Source organism: Hippichthys cyanospilos, chromosome 14 (assembly GCF_059441005.1).
Source record: "Hippichthys cyanospilos isolate Australia breed blue-spotted pipefish chromosome 14, RoL_Hcya_1.0, whole genome shotgun sequence".
Lineage (NCBI taxonomy): Eukaryota > Metazoa > Chordata > Actinopteri > Syngnathiformes > Syngnathidae > Hippichthys > Hippichthys cyanospilos.
Genome location: NC_142382.1, coordinates 12,064,902 through 12,089,022, shown reverse-complemented (window position 1 = coordinate 12,089,022; position 24,121 = coordinate 12,064,902). Strand labels below are relative to the sequence as shown.

Genomic DNA, 24,121 nt, shown 5'->3' with positions numbered 1-24,121 from the left:
AAGAGAACAGAGAGACATGGCTGCCAAGGGCGCATGCCAAGAGAGAATGTTTTTATTTTCACTATGACAGCAATGAAGATAAGCAAGCTAGAATGAGAAGCAAGTGGTTATTTGAGTATTCTTCTGAGTGGTTAAGACTGTACATTTTGCACAATGCAAAAGCAAACACCCAAAACAATGATTTTTCATTTTAATCTTAGAAATAAAACACTTAGATCAGTTAAAAAAAAAAACAGAATTCTTCAGAGAATGAACATGTAGGAGAACATACAAAACTAACATATGAAGTTTCAAGTCCAGAATCTCAGAATTGTGCAGCAGATTAGCACAGAGCAAAAATCAGAACGATATTCCAGTTATATTTTTGTGGTTCTCTCCTGGTAGAAATTGGATGATTGAAGATGCTTCAAACTGAACTCTTGCAGTGAAAGTAATTGCCTCATTGTGCAGCTGGAGCCGGCAGTGTAATCACAATGAGCGTTTACTCATCTGGAAGAACAAGAGGCCATTATTAGGAAGGACTGATAAACCACAAGTGTAAACACACACATGATTGCTGCAATTCAGGTTTGTGCAATGTTATATAGTTTATCTGCAAACACCATTTACTTAGGAGTTCTGTTAAGCTGAGACAACTGTTCCACCCTCTGTACATTTTGGACAGTGTACATAAGAACTCTACAAAATAACAGCTTGATTCTACCCAAAGGGTGTGTGGTCAAGTGATAATAGAGGATATATTGATGGATGCAGGGCTTCACTTATTTTATCAATGATAAAAGAGGCAGAGTTTGACATTTTACTTTGTTCAGTGAATGCATGAGCTCGTGATCTTTTGTTTTCCAAGTAGCTTTTAGAAAAGAGCAACTCCAACCCGAGTCAGGGCATGTTTGCTGATTCAGATCAGGACAGATCCTGCTGCTACAGGAAGTGTTGCAATAATGGATTAGCCTGGCTACTACGCACCGTCATCAGCGCCATAAAATGGCAGAAGTAAAAAAAAAAAGGTATATTTGTCATAGTTTTTCAGTCATCAGATTCTTGATTGGAATGATTGTGAAAGAGATGCGTGCCACTATATTATTGACGAGTCATATTTCAGACAGAGTTGCTGTTCATGTAGAAATATATTACTTCCGTTGTCCATGTATGTACATTAGTTCGCGTGTCTGCCTCACAGTTGATGGGATGCCCACTTCCTGCATGGAGTTTACACATTCTCGTTATTCTTCCATGGAATTTGACTAGGAACTGGCTTCGTCCTCAATTCCAAATTATTCATGTTTCTTATATTAAAGCATAGTTGTAAAAGTCTAGTCTTCGAAGGCCAGTATCCTCCACGTTTTAATTGCTTCTCTCCTAAACACATTTGGTTCGAATGATTTGGATAATATTCAAGCTTGTGCAGAGCTTGTTGATGAACTAATCATTTTAATCAGGTGTTCTGGGAAGAGGAACCTAGAGGACTTCGGCCCTCTCGGACTGGAGCTTGACACCTGAGTATTAAGGATCAAACATTGTTAAAAGGGGTACTATGGCCATAAATACAATACAAGTTAAAAGTATGGCAACACCTTTGAATTTAAATGGTCTCTAATACATCAAAAGGTCAAGAAATGCAAGCAAATAACTCTTGAAGATGCACTTCATGTCAGAAAGCTAAATCCACAATGTAAAACTGACAAAAAAGAAAGTGCAACACCAAGTGCAGAAGTTATCCAAATGATTCATATGACATTACATGACATGGCCATCCACCTCCATTTTTCATCACCTCGCACCCCACTATTTGAGGAGCACAGATCTATAGTATAATATGGTGGTGGTATTCCATTGTATTTATTCGTTATCCATTTATTTTATTTATTATTATTTATTATAATTATTTATTATTAATAATTGGAGCAGCTCCCAACTTTGTTGTATACCCGTGTAAAATGACAATAAAGGTACACTATTTTATTCTACTTTCCATATAGACCGATGTGAAGACATTATTTTTTTCAATACTGTTAGTCATTCCTTTCGAATTTGAAAATTGGCATCTTTACAGTCGGTCTAAGTTTACCCTTTGTCCACTAGAGAGCGGCCAACCACCAATTTTGGTGAAGCGGATAGAAATCCGAGAGATACTCTATCATTCCGTACCTTATTGGGAAAACATTCTTCCACTCTCCCTTACTTAAAGTCATTGCGAGTATATTTGTGAGTGCGTACATGTGTCAGAATTTGTGTGTGCGTGTGTTTTGCTCACCACAACAAATCGCTATGATACTCAAGTACTGAGAAATTTAATTAATATGTTTGATTCAGTGTTTATGTCTGTGAAATGCAAACAAATCTTTTAAGAACTTCAGATATTATACAACAATGCTTGACGCGAAGCAGCGCCAATAAAAAAACAACATCTCCCAGGGTGCTTTGTATGTTACGTCATTAGAAAGCGACGTGCTTAGCACAACAAATAGCAATTTTTGTCAAACAGGGTGTCCTTTTTACGGCTTTTATTGATATTTCGACATTAATACGGAAAGCAACAGTTGGTAAACATGTCTGGAAACAAGGCAAAGGATATTCTTCAGTTGGACCTTTATGGTTTGCTAGGAATTGAAAACACTGCTACAACGAAGGCGGTACGTTCAGCATGAAAATAGTCCACCGGTTGATAACGTTATACTGAGGAAAGTTATGTGTAACAACGATGAGATATGATTATTTTCAAGGTATTTGTTTGCATAAAATTGGGAAATGGTGCACGAATGAAATAAAGTATAACCATTACAGATAGTTCATGTGTGTTAAGCACTGAACTACACTGTGGACTATATAGTCAGTGTTCCGGTTGTTATGACGGTATACATACATTTTCGTCTCAAAGACTTACCTAGTAAGTAATTAATGAAGAAAGTAAAATCGAACAAAAAACAACGCGTATTACTTTGTGGATGTATTGCGTGTGTTTCATTCAAAAGGCCGCTAGATGGAGATGCTGCACCAGTTTTGGTTGTTCACGTTGACTAGGATAACATTAGACGTCACGTGCTCTTTATATTTTTATTTTTTTACTCTGAAACCAGCTTCCAAAATGAATTGAGTAACTTTTCAATATCAATGCAAATGTATTGCAGATTTACTTGCTGAACATTCTCCTTTTTTTTCATTAATAATTTCAGTTGTAATTTACATTAAGAGCGCATACATTTCTTTAGCCTCCGATTACTTATTTCTCTCTTCATCTTCTTTCACATTCCATAGTGGTAGACTATTATACAGTCAGCCCCTTACTGATCATCTCTCCTCCAAACAACCAACATCTAAAATCCGCAAACTAGATGGCAAATCAACATTGATGCCAACTAAGGAAACCAATCAATTACTTAATTGGGAAAAAAAGTCCCGTCTTTTACACAGGATTGTGTTGCAAGAACTTAGTGGTTGGGGCCAGAATTAAGATTCTGAAACACAGATGAATAGTTATGTGAGGTCTGCTGATTGCTGTGAGGGATGTGACATTTTTGTGGCCAGTACATTCAGTCTGTGGGGCTTCAATGAAGACAGATGTCAGCTGATGGGCAGTTATTTGGCCTGCTGTTCGACCACTGCTATCTGTCATGTTGTGTATCACATAGAAGAGACACAGTTCATCCCAGATCATGTTTCTGTGGGCTTTTTTTTATGGCTTTTAAAGCTATTGCATTGACATAAGAGATTTGCATTCCTCGTATTCTGCTTCCATTTTGTTGTCACTCCTGTCAACTGATGATTACTGTGGTAGCTGGCTCGTTAGTTCTATGATTGGTCAGTGTTTATAATAGTGGGATGTAGCGATGTATAGTATACTTTGTGCCAATGTATATCAACAAGTGTTAGGTCACAATGATCTTACGGAAGAATTAACCTTCCACTAATTACTTGGTGAGATGAAGTCAACATCCACCATGTTACAACAAATGTCTACACACCCCTGTTAAAAGCCAGGTTTTGCAATATAAAAAAAAATCATGTGGCAGAAATAGGTTATTATATTTTTTTTTTCACAAATTATGTGACCTATAACCAGTAGAACTACTCAAAACCAGGTGACTCCGATTCAGATGGATGCAAAACAAGATGGTATTTAAATCATCTATGGTCCATTTTTATATCACGCAATACTGGCGTTCAAATGGTGATGTGTATACTTTTTATATCCACATTATCATGTTGTGGGTTGTCTGTTAAACATGGAAATACCTGGTGTGTTGCATTTAATGGACAGGCCACATCTTTAGAAGATGGATTTATTAACTAAGAGCATCTGACATTACTTATTATTTGCAATAAATGTGTTAAAGCCTGCTTTATGGAGGCCATTTTTTTTTCCTTTTCGTTGTACACATTTTTTTTTATCATACTTTATGTTCTTTCTTCTTATGTACGCACTTCCTTCACAGTCCGATCTCAGTACATATAATTGATGTTGTTTTTCCCAAGCAGAACGTGCTCATAAAAAACAAAAAAAACTTTAGTGCGCTCCAAAAATATTGGAGGCCACAATTGATTTAAAACAGTTTTCCCCCAAAGAAATGTGTGCTCATGACAAATGAGAAAAAATGTCTCTTTTGCCATGACATTGACATATATGGTGCTTAAATTAGAGCTAAAACACACAGCGGTTTTATCTATTACTATGGGTCGCTGTCAACTTGACTGTCAATGAAAAAGCAGTGCTAAGAGTTGTTAGTAGGGGTGGGAATCTTTCACTCTCTCTTGATTCGATTCCGATTTAGGAGCCTTTGATTCAATTCGGAATCGATTTTCGATTCAAAACGATTTTCCATTCAATTCCGCATATGGTATTGCATTGTCTCTTTGGGAGTATTTTTTTCAGCCTCTCTTTTCAGTCTTTATATTTTGTTCCGCAAGCTTTCATTCTCCTCCTTCCTCCTCCCGGTTGTGACTACCAGCTGATGAAGCCTTGTAAATGGTTGAAGCATTGTAATTAAGGCGGCACATTGGACGAGTGGTTAGCCTGTCAGCCTCACAGTTCAGAGTCTCGAGTTCAATTCGAATTCCAGATTTCTCTGGCCTCCCTCTGTGGAGTTAGCATGTTCCTCCCACGTTCCGAAATTATGCACGTTAGGTGTATTTGACACAAAATTTTCCGTAGGTGTGATAAGGTGCATGCATGGTTGTTCATCCCTGCGTGCCTGGCATCGCCTGGCAACCAATTCAGGGTGTCCCCCGACTACTGCCCTTAGACAGCTGGGATAGGCACCAGCAAGTCAGTGACCCTAATGAGGATAAGCAGCTCTAGAAAATAAAAGTGAAAATCCATGTGTTAACTGTATCCAAGAGCTGAATTGTGTTGTGAGCCAATGATAATGATGTGCAACATAGTTGCTGTTGCCAGACTACAATACTGATGATAATCTATTAGCGAAACTGCTCATCTTGTCCAGCTTGCTCCACGTTGTCAAACATCTGCTAGCTTTACAAGAGATGAAGGGACATGTTTTGTCTACAGCACTTGCTGCAGACGAGGATAAGTGTATGACAAAGAGTTGTGAGGATTTGAAAATTTTAACTTGAATTTTTTTAAAATAATATACTGCATATGTATGCAAGTTTTCCTCAAGCTTTAATAAGTTTTTATTTTTTATACGCAAATTGTTTTAACTTGCTCAAAAACAAATATTATTTGAAGACGTTTTTTTTTTAATTTACTGTAAAAATGAACTTTTCCTTCCTTTAATTCGTGATTAAACATGTCTTGTTCCTAACTGTTTCACAAATATTGTTGAATGTACTGCTTTGTTCCACAATTTAGCATTGTTAATTTCACTGAGGTGATGTAGACCGGGCTCTGACCAGCAGCGGCAGTGCTACATGGTTGCCGGTGGTGGCTATGGCAACCCCCACACAGGGGAGAATTTTGATGTCATTTTTCTGCCATTTTTCCATGCATGCAGTATCCTTAGACCCCTTCATGCGACCTACTATAAGTTATTTATATTTAGCCTGTTTAAATTTATATGAGATTTGTTTTAATAAAACCAGGCTTATGTCTCAGAAAATGAAAGCTGCCCTATTAATATATTCTAATTCTATACTTAATTCCCTTTAAAATGATACGTAATATCTGTCAGTAACTCAAAAATTGACAAAAGTTACAGCACTTTGATTGTTAAAATTCCTAGTTATGATAAAAACATGTTTCAAGTATTGGCACATTTATTTTCCAAATGTGCATAGTAACCAATACATAAGGAAAAAGATTCGCTCGAAACTTTCTGGAAGCATTGACTGACCATTGGAGAGTAAATTCCAATTCTGTCATCTGAGATTTGAACACTTAAAAACTGAGGAGGTTTAACATCTCAACGGAGGAAATTGGGCAAAAAATGGTGCTTTGATTTTAAAATGCTATAGCAGGCAAGTTTGAACAAAGTTTAAGTGTTGCTTGATGCCCCCCCCCAAAAAAAAATATATATATATATAAAAAGTTTTTCGTACCATTCCATTTAATTTTCTGAAATGTGCCCTGGCCAAGTGTTTTTCTAGAAATATTGGAACATCAATAAATTACAATTTGATCCAATATTCAAATATCAGTAAATTACATTTTGTTCCGGCTTGAAGTTTATGGGAACACAGAAAATTGGAGGGAGTCGAAAAGGGCAAAGTAGGCTTAGATCAACAATAAGCGCGTGGCACCATTCCCCAGCTTTGCGTGTCAGTTTAGAGCTGTACGAAGTGTTTGCCAAGCATCAAGGCGAAAGCCTCCCTAATGATGACTAGTTTCTCCTTGAGTTATTTATTGTTTGAAGCATACTTCAACAAAATGGGAGCGAGAATAAGAAAAACTTGTGGCTCTGACCATCCGCTTCCAAGTAAAGTCAGCATGAAGAAAAAGCAGTACATTCATGCCAGGGGGCTAAGGTGTGTGTTGTAAATGACTAATGAGAGGTGCTTCACTTGACCTGTAACATATTGGCAAGAGATTGATTGATGCCTAAAGGAACAATTTGAGCATAATTCAGAACAGAGGCAAAGAGTGTAATTAGGACTTGTGCAAAATAGTTAGTTTTAGTCCAGAAAGCTCCAGTGTCACTCCATCATCATCTTTCTTCCCTTATTGGGAGTTACCTTGACCTAAACTAGTCCCAAGGTTGATGATAGACTTTTTAAGCATCATACAACATTTTTTAAAATATTACAATGATTAAGTTTTCATAGCCTCTCAGGTTTTGTCTACCTGCCCGAAGGGGTGACATTCCCATGTTTATTCTACTCTTGTTAAAATGCAGTTGTTCATTAGCAGGGACTTATCGAATGTAATTTAAATAAAATCTTTGACTTGACTTACCTTTTAAGTTGTACATTTATATCATTTATTCAATTTATATATATATATATATATATATATATATATATATATATATATATATATATATATATATATATATATATATATATATATATATATATATATACTGTATAATTGAAAAGCACTGCATTAATGTGTCAGGAGGACAGTAAACTGGATCACCTGTTTATTTTAAAAAACATTACACTCCCTGGTTTTAATCCAAACATCTGAAAGACAAGTTGACTTTTACTTTTTCTGAAACCCGTGCCAAGGTGTACTGTATTATTTGGGTTTGCATTGGTTTTCTTTTTTGTGAAGTTCATACTGTACCTTTTTCAAGCGCTGTTCTTTTCATTTAGATCAAAAAAGCCTATCGACAAAAAGCTCTGAAATGCCATCCAGACAAGAATCCCGACAACCCGAAAGCAGGTAAGTGAATTATCTTTTGTGTGTGTGTGTGTGTGTGTGTGTGTATATATATATATATATATATATATATATATATATATATATATATATATATATATATATGGGAGAGAGGGACATTGTTGGGGTTGGGGCTTGAGAAGAATAATGTAAAAGCAGGGGGTCGGTTTCCCAGAAATGGAAAAGAAGCAGTTTGAAGGCCCTTTACACTTGGACAGTCTTTGTCCCAATCACACGAGACTGCAATCATTCTGGGATGTAAAGAGAGGTCATGCTTGGTTTTGTTTTTTGTTTCTTTTTTTGGTTGTGGGTCATACATGCACCCCCGGCCCTACACCCAAACGTTGTGACAGATTGAGATGCCTCTTGGGCATGGCAGGTCTCTCCCACTTTCATTTCATTGTAGCCTGTGTGTATAGGTAACCTGACCTCTGCTGGCAGGATGATGTTCCTGTTCGTTAGAATTCGCCAATCCCAATTGGGAGTAACCATACTGCCTGGCCAGACCTCCCATGAGAGAATAATTAAGTTTGGCTGTATAGTGCAGTAGCGTTGCATGCTAGGGAGCACTTGAGGCCTTCTTGTGTGCGTGCATGTGTGTGTGTGTCTGTCAGATGACAACTGAGGCGGTGGGGAATATCGCGTGGCAGCGATGATTGCAGCACTGGCCCCTCTAGGCGCGCTAATAGAAGACATGGGGCCCGTGCACTATTCCAGGGTTGTATGCACTTTGAGACATCAAGCGCTAGCCTTTTTTGAAACCTATGCATCACAATTACAAATTGAGCCGTTTATTTTTATTAAACACATCTTGTGGTTTTCAGTGTCGATATTTAGTTTTATTACTTCTATCTCTGCTTTTCTCTAGCGGAGCTCTTCCATCAATTGTCTCAGGCTCTGGAGGTGCTCACTGATGCTGCTGCCAAGGTAATTCCACTGTGTCTCCTTTACCCTTTATGTACAACTTGTGATATGTACACTCTCAAATCATTTATCCTGGCATGTTGGCGTTTTCAGGCCGCCTATGACAAGGTTCGTGCTGCCAAAAAGCAAGCAGAGGAACGGAACCGCAAACTTGATGACAAGAGAAAGAAGATTAAGCTTGGTAGGTTTCCTGTAGAAAATGCCAATTGCAACTGGTTTGTGTTGCAAATCATCACATCATTTGAGTTTGAAATTTTATATGATGTTATTTGTTTGGAACCACATAAATAGGGTTGATTCCCTTTATCTGCGCTTGACAGACCTTGAAGCAAGAGAGCGACAAGCAGAAGCTCAGACCCAAGATGAAGTGCAAATCACAAGAACACTCGAAGAAGAGGTGAGAGAATGATTGGTTTAGGAGAAAGTGTAGAGGATGAAAATACAAATTTCACTTGATACGTTCTGATACGATAGAATAAAAAGATGACTTTGGAGCTTACCTCAGTGTTTTGTTTTGTTTTTCAACTTTTTTAATTCTTATTCATTTGAATGCTTCCAAGGTTTGCAACCTTAAACAGATGCTCCATCCTTTCACGACCATTGCATAATTATTCATCAACCTATCAGGTGATTTTTACATTAGTTTGGAAAGGCGGTGATGAGTGAAAAAGGTGTGCATGCTTCCAGTTTGAGGCATGGTATATGATGCACTATGTCTTCTTGCCTTGGGAGAGAAAAGCTCACCATTAGGGGACGTTATTCTAATTCAGTCAAGTTTTAAAATGTCTGTTTTTTTTTTCAACATACATTACAAAGTTTTTTTTTTTACATATAGCAGCTATATTTCATACTCGGTTATGATTTAAATTTATTATTTGCAATCATGAATGCTGGAATTCTGTTTACACAACTGTAAACTTCATTTGCGGTAATTGTATTATTATTTTGCTTTTTTTGTAAATGTGATATTGACATTGATTTATTGTTGCAAAACGAAATGCCAAGATTCATCTTTTTCCAGCCCTCTAAGTTGCTACATCTTTTTTTATTGTATTGTCTTTTTCCATCAGATTGCTCGTTTAAGGGAGGAGGGTTCCCGACAGCTTGAGGAAGAACAGAGGCTCATCAGAGAGCAGATCCAAAGAGAAAGAGAAGAACAACAGAACACAGGAGACTACAGTCACAGAAGTACTTCCATCTTTGATGTATAACGTGAACAAATGTAATCGTTTGTAAAGTAAACAGAGTTTGAGTTTGCACTAACAAATTCGTTATAGTTTTCATTTGAATGAATCCCTGTAATCAAACTGTCCGTGGAACTGTCAGCATTCACCAGGCAGCCTATAGGTTTGCTACATATTACATACAAAAACAATAACTAGATGTATATGTGAATTTTTTGGCATAGTATCACTAAAATGGACAACTTTTATTGTCTTGGCAGGTAGACATTTTGGCATGTTTGTATAAGAATGTCAAACATCAAACGCACAGACACTCGAACTCGACCTCATGAGCATATTTTTGCACGAAATCTCATGTGTTCCCATGTTAGAGACATGAGAGTGGAAAAAAAGAGTTTAATAAATCAATTGTATGGATGTTTGTGAAGGTAAGGGAAGTTGGGAGTATTGGCCTGAGATAAAACCTCTTTTTGTGGTAGTGCAATTATTCATGCAAAGTCAGCACATCTTCAACTTGCACGCAGTCAGGCCCCCCAAAGTTTGGAGCTGCACTCACTCGCACAAGAGAGGCACTCTGTAGATCACAAGTCTGTGGCATTCGCCATGTGATATCCAAATTTAAACGCCATCCACATACATTAGTCCCCTGCCTTTGTTTTGTTATCTTTTACCTTCTTCAACTATTGCTTTTTTTCTTCTTCCCCCAGACTTGGGATCAGGAAGAAGTTCCAGAAGCAGCTTCACCCCTAAATTGAAGGTAGATTTATTTGAAAGACAAGGCTGTGAAGAGTGGTAAATACATAGGCTTAAGGACATTGGTTAAACTAATCATTGAGCTCTAAGCCCGGTTGCTTGTTGATATCAAAATACATTTTAAACAGTCAAAAGAGAATGTTTATATATCCGCCTAGTGTTGGCCTGAAATATTAACAGAGACTAGGGATTTTAGCTAATGTTTTTAGACTTTAAATCTGGTTTTAAAATTTGATAGCTGTCCAGTGCAAGAGGGAATTCCGTTACATTTTTGTGCTCACTTAGAACAACAAACTGCAGCCCCATAGCGAACAAGTCAGGGCCCATGTTCATGGACATGAAGCATTAGTGCATTGTATTTTTTGCGTACTGGGTTTTTGTTGGAAAGGCTGTGTTTTATATGTGGTCAGATCCAAATTCCTTTATCAGCGTCTCATCCTTGACAACACTTTGAAATCTAAATTCTTTTGTTATTCCCTTTTGATATAGGTTTTGCGATTCAGTGTTAACATTTTTTCAATTGTATATTAAATTTGAGCCCAGTGAGTTTTGAGCTGAAACCTTAGACATCACATCAAGCGAATAGTTGACATTTCACTTTCACCATTATTTTGGGTAAAAAACGCTGCATAAACATTCACATTCCCAGAAATCCAGCTTCTTCTTTGACAGCAAGCAGAGAACTGGAGCTGAATCAATACTTTGTGCTTGCCATTTAAAATAGTGCTTTATTTTGTGATATTTGCTGGGCCATAACACTGTGATTGATTGGAGACGTTACGCAAGATCTGGTTTGAGCAGCACAGGAATTTATGAATATCGTGTCTGGGTTGCAAGCTTTTTGTGAAAGCTACTCTTCTGCAAAGAGGACTTGCCCAATAATCTCTAAAACAACACCATGTAAAATCGTGGGAATCAAGGCTCAATTAAAAATATAGAACTCCTCTCTCTCCCTCAAAAATAAGTTGACCATCATGCAGGTGGATATTCAGCTTTGAAACACTCTGCCATAATACTGTGTATCTACTTCCTGCAGCTCTTGATTGCATGATAACATTTTTTAACACATTTCTTTTTCATTCTTGGTATCATTCACTTGAATCTCCTTTTTTTGTTCTCTTTTCAGTTGAAGTGGAAGTGTAAAAAGGATGACGATACAAATGGCGGCTACTGTCAAGACTTCATTCTTAAACTTCTACAAAAGGTAATAACAGATGACAAATTGCAACACTGATCACACCCTTGATTCAGGGAAAGGGCTGCTGAACCGTTTGCACTTACCTACTCTCTTCACCATACTGAGATTTTTGCATAAAATATTGCAGGAAAAATATGGGTATTTTGCCTCAACAAAATAAAGCATCCATTCACATCAAATTATCTATAGTTTGTGGACTTTACAAAATGTTTTTGATTCTTTTAATCTGTGTCAGTGAAGTGCACCAAGGTATCAAACCTTCTTATAAATATGCACACAATTTGAGCTGCATGACTTTGATTTGTGGATATATTTTTTTTTCTTCTTTTTAAACAAGGCTCATTAAGTTTTGTTGCGGGGAAAGTGCTAAGGGCCATGTTGCAGTGCCCTTTTAAAGTTGTGCACGCATTTGTTCATGCTCCTCTTACCAGGTAATTAAGCCGTGCCAAGAAAGGCATGAGAAAATGTGCTCTTCTCATGCAACGCATGCACCACCTTATGCTTCAATCCCGCATATGGCGATTGCGGGGCATATGCTGGACTCAGGAGAGGTTAGGGCAAGTGTCACTGACGTCAAGCTGCGTGGAAAAAGCCGTATGAATTTCTCCTTAGCACGCACTCAATTAGGATGAACCTAGGTGGGATGGCTGGGTTAGGGTCAAGACTGTGGAAAATGTGGCTGCCTCTTTATGAAGAACTGTAGCCGGAAAAATTTAATGTTTGACATGGCAAGCTGTAGCGAGTGACAGTGAATGGTTTGAGTAAGAGAAATAGCCACCGCTGTGTGGGAAAACAAGCATGGAATGTGGACTTTTTATGTGTATATATATTTTTCTAAGGTCTATGCAAAAAAAAAAATAATTTAGCATTTACAAATATATTGCCTAAAGAAATTAATGTATATGTTTTGCATTAAAAAAACCTCGCTGCACAACCAGAATTAGCAGAAGTGGTGTCATTGTGGTGGTAGTTGTGGGAAGCAATTATCAATAATAATGCCTGCAATCTGGAAATATTTTAATGTGGGAAGCGGAGCCAGTGCTATGCTGATTTGAAATGTATCCAACACACAGAGTTGCGTTTTAACACATCTTATTTAATATGTCACCTGAAAAACTGATACCCCCTCCCACCAAAAAGTAAAACCTTTAAATAAATGTTTTACTTGGTTGAAACTGCTCCTTCACGGCCTTATAAATGATGTCGTATAAAGATGTTTGTTAAAGACAATTTGGATGTACATGACTCCTATTCATTGCAATGGTATGTCATTGGAACTTTGTATCAGCAGATCCTCAAAATCAGGTGACTTGGGCTTTATTTAATTCCATATAGGATTTTTCTTGTTAAGTGTTAAAAAAATGTTTTAAATTTTATGTTCATCTTTTCTCCCGATTGACATTGCTCCCCTCTTCATTTCTTCCTTCTAGTACGGAGATGTTTTGAATGTTATTGTATCAAGTAAGAAGAAAGGAAGCGCTGTTGTTGAATTTGCAACCGTGAGAGCAGCTGTAAGTGCCGGTACATAATTCTCATTCTAGCAGTCCTTATTTTGTATGTTAAAATGATTATCTGATGCCTTTTGCATAAAGACACTTTTTTTTCCACTGGCATTATTACTCCTAGTTCATTAACTTTAACATAGTCTGAATGATCCAAATCACGACACAAAACACTGATGCACCTACAGGAAACCTATAGGAAAAAATCTGTGATGACTCTTGATATTTGGTTAGTAATTTTATGGAAGGTTTCATATTGTTCTCCAACATATACAAATGCAAACCTTCTTATAACATGGACTTTTTGTGTGTGTGTGTGTGGGGGGTGATTCCTGACCACAGCATTTGTTTTTGCTCAAAGTATATTTCTGCCATGTATTTCTGTGTCTATTTTCGATGATAGATATTGTCCATATGTATATTTTATATGTAAAAATCTGCCAATTCTTTTATGTATCTGGAAGTCACAATAACAGTTCATTTTTCCACAATCACCTTAACCTCTGATTATTTTTATTTTGTTATACTTAGGAGCTGGCAGTAAAGAATGAAAGGGGCCTGAGTGAAAATCCATTAAAGATTTTGTGGCTTGAAGGACAGCCAGAAGTTGGTCCTGCATCCAACTTCATGTCTACCCAGGTACAGACGTACAGTAACCTGAAAACGTTGGGATTCTATCCCCTCCTCATAATGTACAAACAGCTATTTATTAGAAATATCTTCTCATGGTACTGCTTCCCAAAAAATACAATTTCTTAAACACTGTCCCCCCCAAAAAAAAAGGTATGTAAACCTTCTGAGACTTTATTTTGTATCATTGGTGCAAAGAGTGCAGCCAGGCATCAGCCTGTCTTCGAACAATATATTTGGTGAAATGATCTTTAGTTTATTTGCTTTAAAGCTGAGAGCCTCTGGGCCAGTGCCGGCGTCAAGGCTCTTGGTCCGCTGTTCATTAGTGATCTTGACCTAGAGGGCCCCAGGAATGTTGTTTTTCACATAGTGACCCAGGGTGTGCACTGTGCTATAATGTTAAGACAGCACGTCACTAAATGGTAGCACTGCACCCCCCACATAGCTCCTGAAATTGATACCCATTTTTGATCATTTAAATGTGAACTTGTGGATTTTAGAAGAAAGGAATGTATGTACTCTGCATTACTTTACTTCATTAAAGGGAGAGTCAACCCCAAAAAAGTATTAATATTATGTACTACAGTATGCGGCCCCACTACTCCAAATGGCAATTAGGATTAATGCCCAATGGCACTCTGATTATATTGTTGTTGTCGAGTATGAATTTAAGAACCAAATAATTGGGTTGAACATGGGCGTCGAGGCGTTCATATAGTGTCAAAATTCATATAGTGATGATAATAATAATAATAATAATAATAATAATAATAATAATACGTCACTTTTATACGGGCGCGTTATTCGACGCTTTATGATGGACACTTTATTCATGCACTCACACATTCATATACTGATGGAAGTAAACTAAGTTGTGTAGCCAAAGCTGCCCCGAGGCAGGCTAACAGAAGCGTGGCTGCCATCTTGCACTTACAGTAATCACCAATCACTGTAGGCAATGTGGATGAGGTGTCTTGCTCAAGGGCACAATTAAACGTGACTCAGACAAATGGCCGTCCCGGAGATGGATAACAAACAGTTCCATTTTGATGCTTAATATACATTCCCCCAACTTAACATTAATCAGAATGCCATGTTTGAACGAGTGGGAGCTCCTAGAACACATTATTGTAAACAATACTTTTGACTTAATTTCCCCTTTAAGCGTTTATGATATATCTTGAGCTTCTTTTTTAATTTTAAAATGTACAGTGTTCACAATTGTTTTAACAAATACTTTTATCAGGATTTTTGCACTTACATATACCAAGAGACCAGAGTGTATCAAATTATTCAACAATTTAAATTACCCCCCCATCTTTTTCATTCTCCAGCTATAACAAATTCAGCTTCACCCTCTCTAGCTTCCTTGCCAAGAGAGTTGTATGCTTTTAGACTGGGAATTGTCACACTAATCTTTTGAAATGTTATTACAGTAACTTAGTTAGCCTTTCAGATACCCAAAGCTGATTGCTTCATAGAGTTAACGCTACACCCGAGACTGAAAACAACACAGTTGTAGGGGGATTTTCAAATTAGTCTTCTCTGGGAAGTGTTCTCAATAAGGAGGCCCCACATGACATAATGTTGATCCACATCTGTTTTAAGGTCAGTGGCCAAAACCTTAGAGGACCTATCTCATTGGATATTATCTGAAATCAGACAATCAGATCCCTCTCGTCTTATTTATCCTGCTATCACCTTTTCACATCAGCCAGCTGCAAACACACAAGGAGAAGCTTTTGTGAGGAATAGCTTCCAGTCCAAATGTAGTGTTCTCTTTAGGGAGCACATGCACCATACACACATACACATTCAGGTTAATACTTCAGACTCACAGCCCAAAAATGAGGCCTAAAAGAGTGCCCTAATTATTATTGCAATGTATTGTTTTTAGTGGCGAACACAGATGACACCTGCTGTTTTTGTCATTGCTGTGTTTGTCCAGAAATCAGATAAGAACCGATTAAACAGATGCATGTTGCTCTCAGGGCGGCTCGATGGCGCAGCGAATAGCACGTCTGCCTCACAGTTAAGGGACCCGAGTTCAAATCAACCTCGTTTTTGCCATCTTGTGTGGAGTTTACATGTTCTGATTGGGTACGAGAATGGTTGTTCGTCTCTGTGTGCCCTGCAATTGGCCGGCAACCAGTTCAGGGTGTCCCCCGCCTACTGCCTGAAGCCAGCTGAGGTAGCCACCAGCAACCCTGTGACCCTTGTGAGGATAAGCGGCTCTAGAAAATGGATGGATGAATGTTGCTGTCGCTTAGTTTTAGTTACTATTGAGATTACAGAGATGAAAATCCTAAAAGGGAAAATTTCCCATTTTGTGTGTAAACATTTCCGTGGTGTACATTTAAAAAAAATATTTCTGGTAAATTGACCAAAGGAAAAAAAAAGTTGTACATATATAAAACAAAGCAATCTAGTTTATTCATTAAAAATAAGCATTTGATTTAGTATCTGAAAAGATGGAGAGAAGCTACAATCCAAAATCATCTTGAACGAAACTATCCCACTTTATTGAATATATGAATAATTATAGATAATTGGTCTCTTACATACCCAAATTGTATTTCAGTGATGTGAGTGAGTGTACAGTAAAACTCCTCTATACCGAAACCTGCATGTGCAAAAATACCTCCCAGTGTGAAAAAATCTTCATGCATTGAAGCCTTTCCATTTTTCTTACTTCGCTCTAAAAGGAAAGTCCCCCTCTTGCATAATACATTTGCCTTGCACTGAAAATTCACGACAGCGAAAACAAGCCTGCAGCACGAGTCTAGCTTTGTTTATTATGCTTGACGCGCCGACACGCGTTTTGCAGCACTTTATACTCTGTGCGGCTTTCCCCCAAAGTCAGATGATATTCTGCCATACTTTAAAGGGGGCAGTAAATGGAGTCTCTGTCTGTCTGTCTGTCTGTCTGTCTGTCTCTGTCTGTCTATCTATCTATCTATCTATCTATCTATCTATCTATCTATCTATCTATCTATCTATCTATCTATCTATCTATCTATCTATCTATCTATCTATCTATCTATCTATCTATCTATCTATCTATCTATCTATCTATCTATCTATCTATCTCTTTGATGGTTTTGTTTTTAACTTCAGATTGTTGATTGCACAACATCTTTTTTTATGTTTACGTACGAGACATGGATTTGCTCTTGTGAAATGTTCCCTGTTGTGAAAATTGTCTGGCTGCAAACATTATTTCGTTGTTGAGGAGTTCTACTGTACTACTGGATATCAAAATTGAAGTGACTCCATCATATAAGATTTATGTTTGTGCATGTCCATGCTTGATTTATTCAGCTAAAAGTGAAGAGGCATTGCTGACTTGTCATGACACAAACCAAATCATCAGCAGATCATCCCCTTTTCTGGGATTGTTGGTTGTTGCGTGAATATGACACCTTTACCAAAATTAGCACTAGAGTCAGGAAGGAATTATCTCCATGTACGTCATCAAGTGTATGCAGTGTCATGCACTGCACAGCCTGACCTAGCACCCCTTTAAATATGAGTGGTGGATATTCACTGCGTTACAGAATAAAGAAAATTCTTTTGACAAACTCATTTCGTATTGGTAATGTGCTGTTGGGTGTCAAACGAAGCAAAACCCTTGTTTATAGGATGAATGCACTGATTTTAATTTGTGTGAAACATACCGATTTAGAGAAAAGATATGTTTGCATTGTTATCAGTTTTGAAAATATATGGTGTAATTTTAGTGTGGTCAAGAGAACAGAATGATTGTGTTAAGAGTCTGTTCTGAATATGTTATGAATTGCTTTAATCCCAACCGTCTTTAACCTGATATAATGTTCTGACATGACTTGACAGACAGCTCAAACAATATCAATTTCGCAACATGGCCATGTGTGTGTGAAACCTGAAATATATTTCAGTAGCATCAAGTTGTGCTGGGAGATGTGAGTACATTAGAAGGACACATCTCTCATTTGCCAAAACAATATTTTCAGTGTTTAGTTCGTCCTTGACAAAATTCATAAATCATAAGAGCTACTTTCAAAGGCATGACTGTGCTTTTGGTATTCTGTGTGACAGCAAGTTGAGATGTTTGGATGGAAAGAAGCAGTACCAGATGTGATTGAGATTTGTGCTGTGCAGGCAATATCATTGCATTTAATTTAGTCAATCATGTGGCTGACCACTTGTTGAGGTACAGTTGTGTGATTCGTCACACTTTACCTCCCCAAATATGACTTCACATGAAGTGCCAAGATTTATTGTATTTGCCTTTTCAAATATAGCTTTACATCATCGGGTGTTAACGTTTCATAGTTCTTTTGTCTGACAAACACACTTTGATTAAAGGGCCCTTGGAACAGACAGGAAATTAAGCCTACATCATTACATGCAAAATGCCATACTAGTAGTTGAGCTTTTTGTAGTACCTTATTTGAACACTGCTGAATGTACAGTGGCAAAAATTGGTCTTAAAATATGATCTGATCATTAAAATCAGAAGAATAAAGAAACAGCCTGCTTGAACTAATACAACCAAAGTACTGCAAATAGAATACTGTATATTCTTACGTTTATTGAAAGTAACTTAACCATGCACAGGACAGGAAGAAAAAGGAACGTCAAGTCTTGGATTTAACAACTTTTTGACCCTCTTTTGGCAGCATTAGCCTCAAATACAGTAAATACAGTTTCCTGTAGTAGCAAATCAAACAATCAATGGTTGAAGTTTAGACAATTCCTCTTTAAAAAAAACTGTTGCAGTTCTGCAAGATTCTTGGGATGTTTGGTGTGAAAGGTTCTCTTGATGTTATGCCACAGCATCTGAGTCGGGTTGAGGTCAACCCTAACCCTACCAAGACAAGCTATCTATAAATTGAGAAAGTTTAGCGCTGTTGTTTCTGCCAAGGAGTAGCCAAGCTATAAAGAATTGCAACAGCGCACATGGGTTTGCGATGCTACCTCAGGACCTGGGCAGCTACCTATCATCAACACAAAATGTATTCACAAGTCAATCAAGATATTTTGCAGAAGAACCTGAGGCCATCTTTCCAACAGTTGAACCCCAAAAGACGATGGGTGTTTCAGCAGGACAACAATCAAAAACGCAGAAGCAAATCAACCACAGAATGTTTTCAGAATAAGAAAATGATCTGGAGTGGCTCAATCAACGTCTTGACCTCAGTGCAGTTGTGATGCTGCGGCATGACCTTAAGAGAGCTACTCATGCCAGACATCCCAGGAATTTTGTTGAACTGCAACAATTTTGTGGAGAGGGATGGTCCAAACATCATCTTGATTGATATGTGTGTCTTATCTGCATCTACAGGAAACAAATGGTTTAGCTTATTGCTGTTTACACTCGAAAAACAGGTGGGTTAAAAATAACCCAGTTATCGAACACAAAAAGACAAACCCAATATTTGGGCGGATTTGACCCATCTGGGGTATTTTGCACAAAACAAGGCCAAACCTGAGTCATTTTGTACAAGACAAAAAAATAACTATAAAACAACCCAGAAGTTGGGTCAAATTGCTCCAAATATTGGGCTGGCCTTTTCTTGACCCAGAGTTTCTTTTTCCTACTTTTTCTATGAACGTTTACTGGATATTTTCATTAAATACATGAAAACATATACTGTAATTGTGTGGTATTGGTTAAAGCAGGGTCTGTTTTCTTATGATTTTGATGTTGACCTATTGTACCGCTGCAGTTTATACTTCTATTTTTAAAAAGTGAAGTGAAGCTCCTTCATTCTGCATCTACGTTTTTTCATTAATTTCTTTAATCATGTCCAAGACGAATTTCTTTACAATTGATTTTGATTGTAAAAGCTACAACAAAGTCTCCTTTTCTGAATGTACTGTTGACAAAGAGTAATTCCGGCCACAAAACAATCAGACTCGGTATTTTAAATATGCATAGCTTTACTTCTCTAAAATACAAAACAGTACATTTCCCGATCCAGAAGTATTTCACAATCTTGTTCCTGATTTCAATATAAAAAAAAAAAAAATCAGGGACAATGACACTCAGATTAAAAAAGAAGCAATCCAAAAGGATACCGTGCAGAAGTACCCACAACTCGACTGTTTCTGTTGGACATGCACAAAATTCCAAGTGCATTTCCTAGCAATGAGACTCTTGTGGTTCGCACATGACCCGTGTGGCACCTTGGTATGTGGCTCATTGTGGCTTTAGCCCCAATTGGATTTCCCATCTTTCCTTCTGCTTTGAAAGATGACTGACTGGAGATGTGCGTATCTTCTCTTCTTCATTCCTTATGTGCCCACATTCACATGTATTCTCTTTCTTTTTCATGTGGGCAAGAGTGTGTCATAATACAAGCATATATTTTTCATGTCAGAGGTTTGTTTTGTCAGAAGGTTGTGCTTAAATCCTCATCAAGACTTTCACAGCTGTAATGGATGTCTCTGGTCCTCTTCCCTCAACACCCCCTGCATGTGTGGAAGTATCACTTTACCTTTTTCCACTTTCTCTCTTGTGTGACATTCACTAGAGTATTGGGGGACTCTGTTTGCAGTTAAGAAAACAGCACACTCAGGTTTTATTTCTACTCTCTGAGGTCTTAGACATGTGGCTGTGCTTGGGATACAGTGAAACCTGCCACTACTGGCACAGACTTTTATTAGAAGCAGAGCTAAGTGTTTGTTTTCACTACATTGAAAGAGAAAGGGGGGTACCTTGGTATACCTTTGAGTGGGGCCTCAGAGATGCGTGCGGAGGAAAAATTGCCCTCTGCACACAACAGATTAGAAGGCACGCCAAGATACCACAGCTTCTTGGGTTCCAGCTGCAGCTTTTCTTTTCAAAACGCTACACTAATTAAGCCTTTACAGTTGTCAAGTATTGTATGATGTGGTTTCGCAAATAATGGCAAAGGGAGTTCACAAAGGTGAAAATAGACTACTCAAAGTTCAGCATGGGTAGTGTCTCCACAATGAGAAATATGAGGCAGACTTTAGTAAATATTTCTTTCTTTAAAAGAAAGAGATGTTCATACTTGCATCTCTGAATATGATTTGCCTACAAGATTACCACTATTCAGGGATGAATGCAGATATTTTCAGCAAATTTATCTCCCATGTTTTGGCTGTTAACATCCTCTTGCCAAGTCACGGTGGGCTTTTTTTAACTACAATGAAGAGATCATGTTATGTCTCAAAAAAGACTGGCGTTTGATTGCCCACTTTTCTCTTTTTCCCACTAGCAATTTCATTCACTGCTGAAGTCTGTCCATCACCTGCAGAACATCGTCCAAAATGGAAGGACCCAAATCAAGGCTAAAAGAAAAGCTACTGTCCTCCTCTTTTTGTTGTTTTTCATTGTTGTCGCCATCTACCGATGTGTCTCCACTCATGTCTGCACTCAGATCGCTCCATCCAACTCTGAAAAACTTGTTGGTAGCAACGTTGTTCCCACTTTCATGGCTGTCCACCAATTCAGTCTCATCTTCCTCATTGTCCAGCAAGGGCATAGAGCTGCATTTCTTTCTCTTCTGACTGGCATTGTCCTGGCAGTCCACAGGCCAGCCAGGGCTCTCCAAACCCTCGTTCTCCATATTCAGACGAGGGGGCTTTGGCGGTGGAGAGCAGGCCATGAAGAGATTTTGCTCACTTTGGGAGCTTTGTAGAAGCATATTGTGTCCTTTTTTTAGGAAAGAAAGGTCTCCAAAGCTGTCTCTTTTGGCGTCATTTCCAATATGGGATATATGTCGGAAGTCGGCCAGTGGTAGACTGATCATATTGACAGAGAGAACCTCTCTGCGCTTTGAGGGCCTGCTTGACCAACGGCCACTTGTTGACTTTCTATGCAAGGATGTTCTAAGTGGCATCTTGTCAGTCTTTTATAAAGTGCGGTGTTTTTATATATCCTTCAAAGATGATCAAAGTCGAAGAACCCTTTTGTATTTCCTTCTTTATTCAACAGTCAACACTTGGAATCCGACATTTTGGAAGCATTGTTGCCCTCTGCAAAGACAAAAAAAATAAATAAATGTCATTATTTCCAATCTAACATTTAATTTATTTAGTACAGTATATGTCAAATATCTTTTATAAATAACTTAATATAATGGTTTGGTTTAGTTAATGCGGGTGCTAATTCTGTTCGTGTTATTGTGCAAGGACCTGTGAAACAAGTGGGCTTTACCCATTTTCTCAAAATGAATTGGCAGCTTTTATGTAGAGGTTGCACCTGCTCCACTTGATTTGGGTTGAATGAAATTCTGAATTTTTTGGCAGCTGTGGGTGTTCTATGTGTGCTTTGAGGCTTTAATTTTAAAATATTTACTTTTCAAACCCTTAAAAGCAGGTGTGGTTATTTGTGTATCTTTCAGCGGAAGTCTGTTTGTCAGCCCAAGACTTCCAGTAAGAGTTGTTTCACAAATTAGTTTCTTGCGTGACTGTGAAGCTCATATTTTTATTTACTGTTCTTTCTGTAATAGCAGCTTGGAACACTATCATGACAAAATTGTTTTCTTCATGAATAATTTAAACTGAGTTCTAAATTCTTCAAGACTATATTAAAAATAACTGTGTTGGTTGCAAACAGCCAAACATGAAGTAAATATTAAGTGTTGAAAGAAAATGAAAAGCCTTTCAGATTTTGTGAGTTATAATTATTGTAATAAGTAAAACCAAACTGAGTGGACCATAGCTGGCGTAAAGATTAGATAATCATGTCAGGGTCTGTGATTTTACGGTCTCCCAAACAGCTTTGCCCACATTAGAGCTGTGTTCGTGACTTGAAACACTCACTTTGTAAATTTGTAAGCCACTATAGCAAACAGACTTTGTTGGCCCATAAAGGTTTTATCGGCACTTGAGTAAGCAGCAGGAGATTGGAGCGCACGGACACAGCAGCATTCCGATCGCAACATGTCAGTTTGGCCAAGGAGGAGATTCAGCCATGCGTTTTTGTCCAGGAAACGCTCCATGTAGCCAAGTTTAAATTAAAGAAGCCCATCAAAGCAGATTGGCCAAGAAACACTCTAAATGATCTCTAAATGCTGCCATAAATGATTCACCTTTAAGATTAGGAATCCAGCCCTTGAAACTATGAGCCGACATTCAACAATAAATTATTCAAAGCGTTTCCTTCCCCAAAAGATTGATTGGGTCTTACCTATGTTCTTGAGCAACAAATGGATATTTGAACTCCACGCCTGCAAACTTGAAACTGCCATGAAACCTGGCTGTGCCTCATACCTGAACACTGAAAAACACAACATGACGGGGCTTGTTCCAGAGTTTCACAGAAGACTTCATCACACAGCCTTGGGACATTCACCAACTTAGATAACATGGGTTTTTCCTCAGTGGCACAACAGTGCTTTTGCCTTAATTTGTATAGCTACCTTTTGCATTCGGTCCATTGAAGCTCTGGTCTTTTCTTCAATAATCCCTCCTTTTGCCAGCTCCCATTTTCTTTGTGGACCTCTTCAGGTGTGTTGCCGTTGAAAGTCTTTGCATGAGTGATAAACCAGGTGAGGTCAGAGTCCAAGCACGTCAATGGCTCCAGGAAGAAGTGCTTTTTTTTTTTTTTAAAGATATCTCTTACTTCGCCTTACACTCATTCTATTCTCTGATAGTTGCCAGGCGTCTGATGATATCCAGGTTTCCAAGTAAGTCGATTGCTTAGTCACCAATGTCACCGTCAGTCCTGCTGGATACTTGCCCGCACCTATTACCTATGGAAGAGGCTGGGCGCAGGGTCAAAGCTACTGATTATTTGACTAATCTGGCATTCGACTGAAGTACACAACTACTGCTCAGTGTGTGATTGCATGACAGAGTGAAAGGGGTGAGAGTGGTTGAATTTGAAAAGTGCAACAAGTTGTGTTTTAGAGGCTGCATGCTGCATAGCGTGTGTGCGCCTTTGTGAAAAGCAGGAAGTCACGGTCAGTGAGCAAACAGGCCAGCTACCCAGAGGAGGAGGTTAACTGATCCCTAATCTCCATGTCATTGTCCCTCTGCTCTGCTGATTTCATGATTTCCTGACTGCCGTAGGTTTGTCTAAAGCCCCTAACCACTCTGCAGGCCCTTCTGCCTGAATGGAGGCCTACAGCGTCAATGCGTAATCAAAGCACAGTATCGCACACAGGCATGTGTGTGCAGGTGGCAATGGTTACAC

General features: G+C 38.2%; 2 protein-coding genes across 4 annotated transcripts in view; one reads left to right on the top strand and one right to left on the bottom strand.

Annotated features, from left to right (window-relative positions):
* Window positions 1-2,437: 2,437 nt before the first annotated feature.
* dnajc17 (DnaJ (Hsp40) homolog, subfamily C, member 17) overlaps window positions 2,438-24,121 on the top strand; it is a 33,969-nt gene continuing 12,285 nt past the window's right edge. For both annotated transcript variants that reach the window (XR_015867788.1, XM_088433304.1), the window contains exons 1-10: window positions 2,438-2,633; window positions 7,711-7,780; window positions 8,646-8,704; window positions 8,795-8,882; window positions 9,022-9,098; window positions 9,772-9,889; window positions 10,593-10,642; window positions 11,765-11,842; window positions 13,267-13,347; window positions 13,870-13,977. Coding sequence is in view for 1 of the 2 variants with exons in the window: in XM_088433304.1 (XP_088289430.1) it covers window positions 2,550-2,633; window positions 7,711-7,780; window positions 8,646-8,704; window positions 8,795-8,882; window positions 9,022-9,098; window positions 9,772-9,889; window positions 10,593-10,642; window positions 11,765-11,842; window positions 13,267-13,347; window positions 13,870-13,977 (813 nt within the window). In the remaining variant the exon portion in view is untranslated. The remainder of the gene's footprint in view (window positions 2,634-7,710; window positions 7,781-8,645; window positions 8,705-8,794; window positions 8,883-9,021; window positions 9,099-9,771; window positions 9,890-10,592; window positions 10,643-11,764; window positions 11,843-13,266; window positions 13,348-13,869; window positions 13,978-24,121) is intronic.
* On the bottom strand, window positions 19,888-23,491 carry LOC148413003 (cdc42 effector protein 3). 2 transcript variants are annotated; one of them, XM_088433306.1, is made up of 3 exons: window positions 23,346-23,491; window positions 23,114-23,203; window positions 19,888-21,957 (listed from the first exon to the last, which is right to left on the bottom strand). In XM_088433306.1, exon 3 carries the CDS (start codon window positions 21,819-21,821, stop codon window positions 21,207-21,209), a length of 615 nt encoding a protein of 204 aa, XP_088289432.1. In that variant the 5' UTR covers window positions 21,822-21,957; window positions 23,114-23,203; window positions 23,346-23,491; the 3' UTR covers window positions 19,888-21,206. The 2 variants fall into 2 exon arrangements, with proteins under 2 accessions (XP_088289432.1, XP_088289433.1); XM_088433307.1 differs by lacking the exon at window positions 23,346-23,491 and having other exon boundaries at window positions 23,114-23,235.

Coding starts and splice junctions, on each gene's coding strand:
- LOC148413003 (XM_088433306.1), bottom strand. CDS start 21,821: ATGCCACTTAGAACATCCTTGCATAGAAAGTCAACAAGTGGCCGTTGG.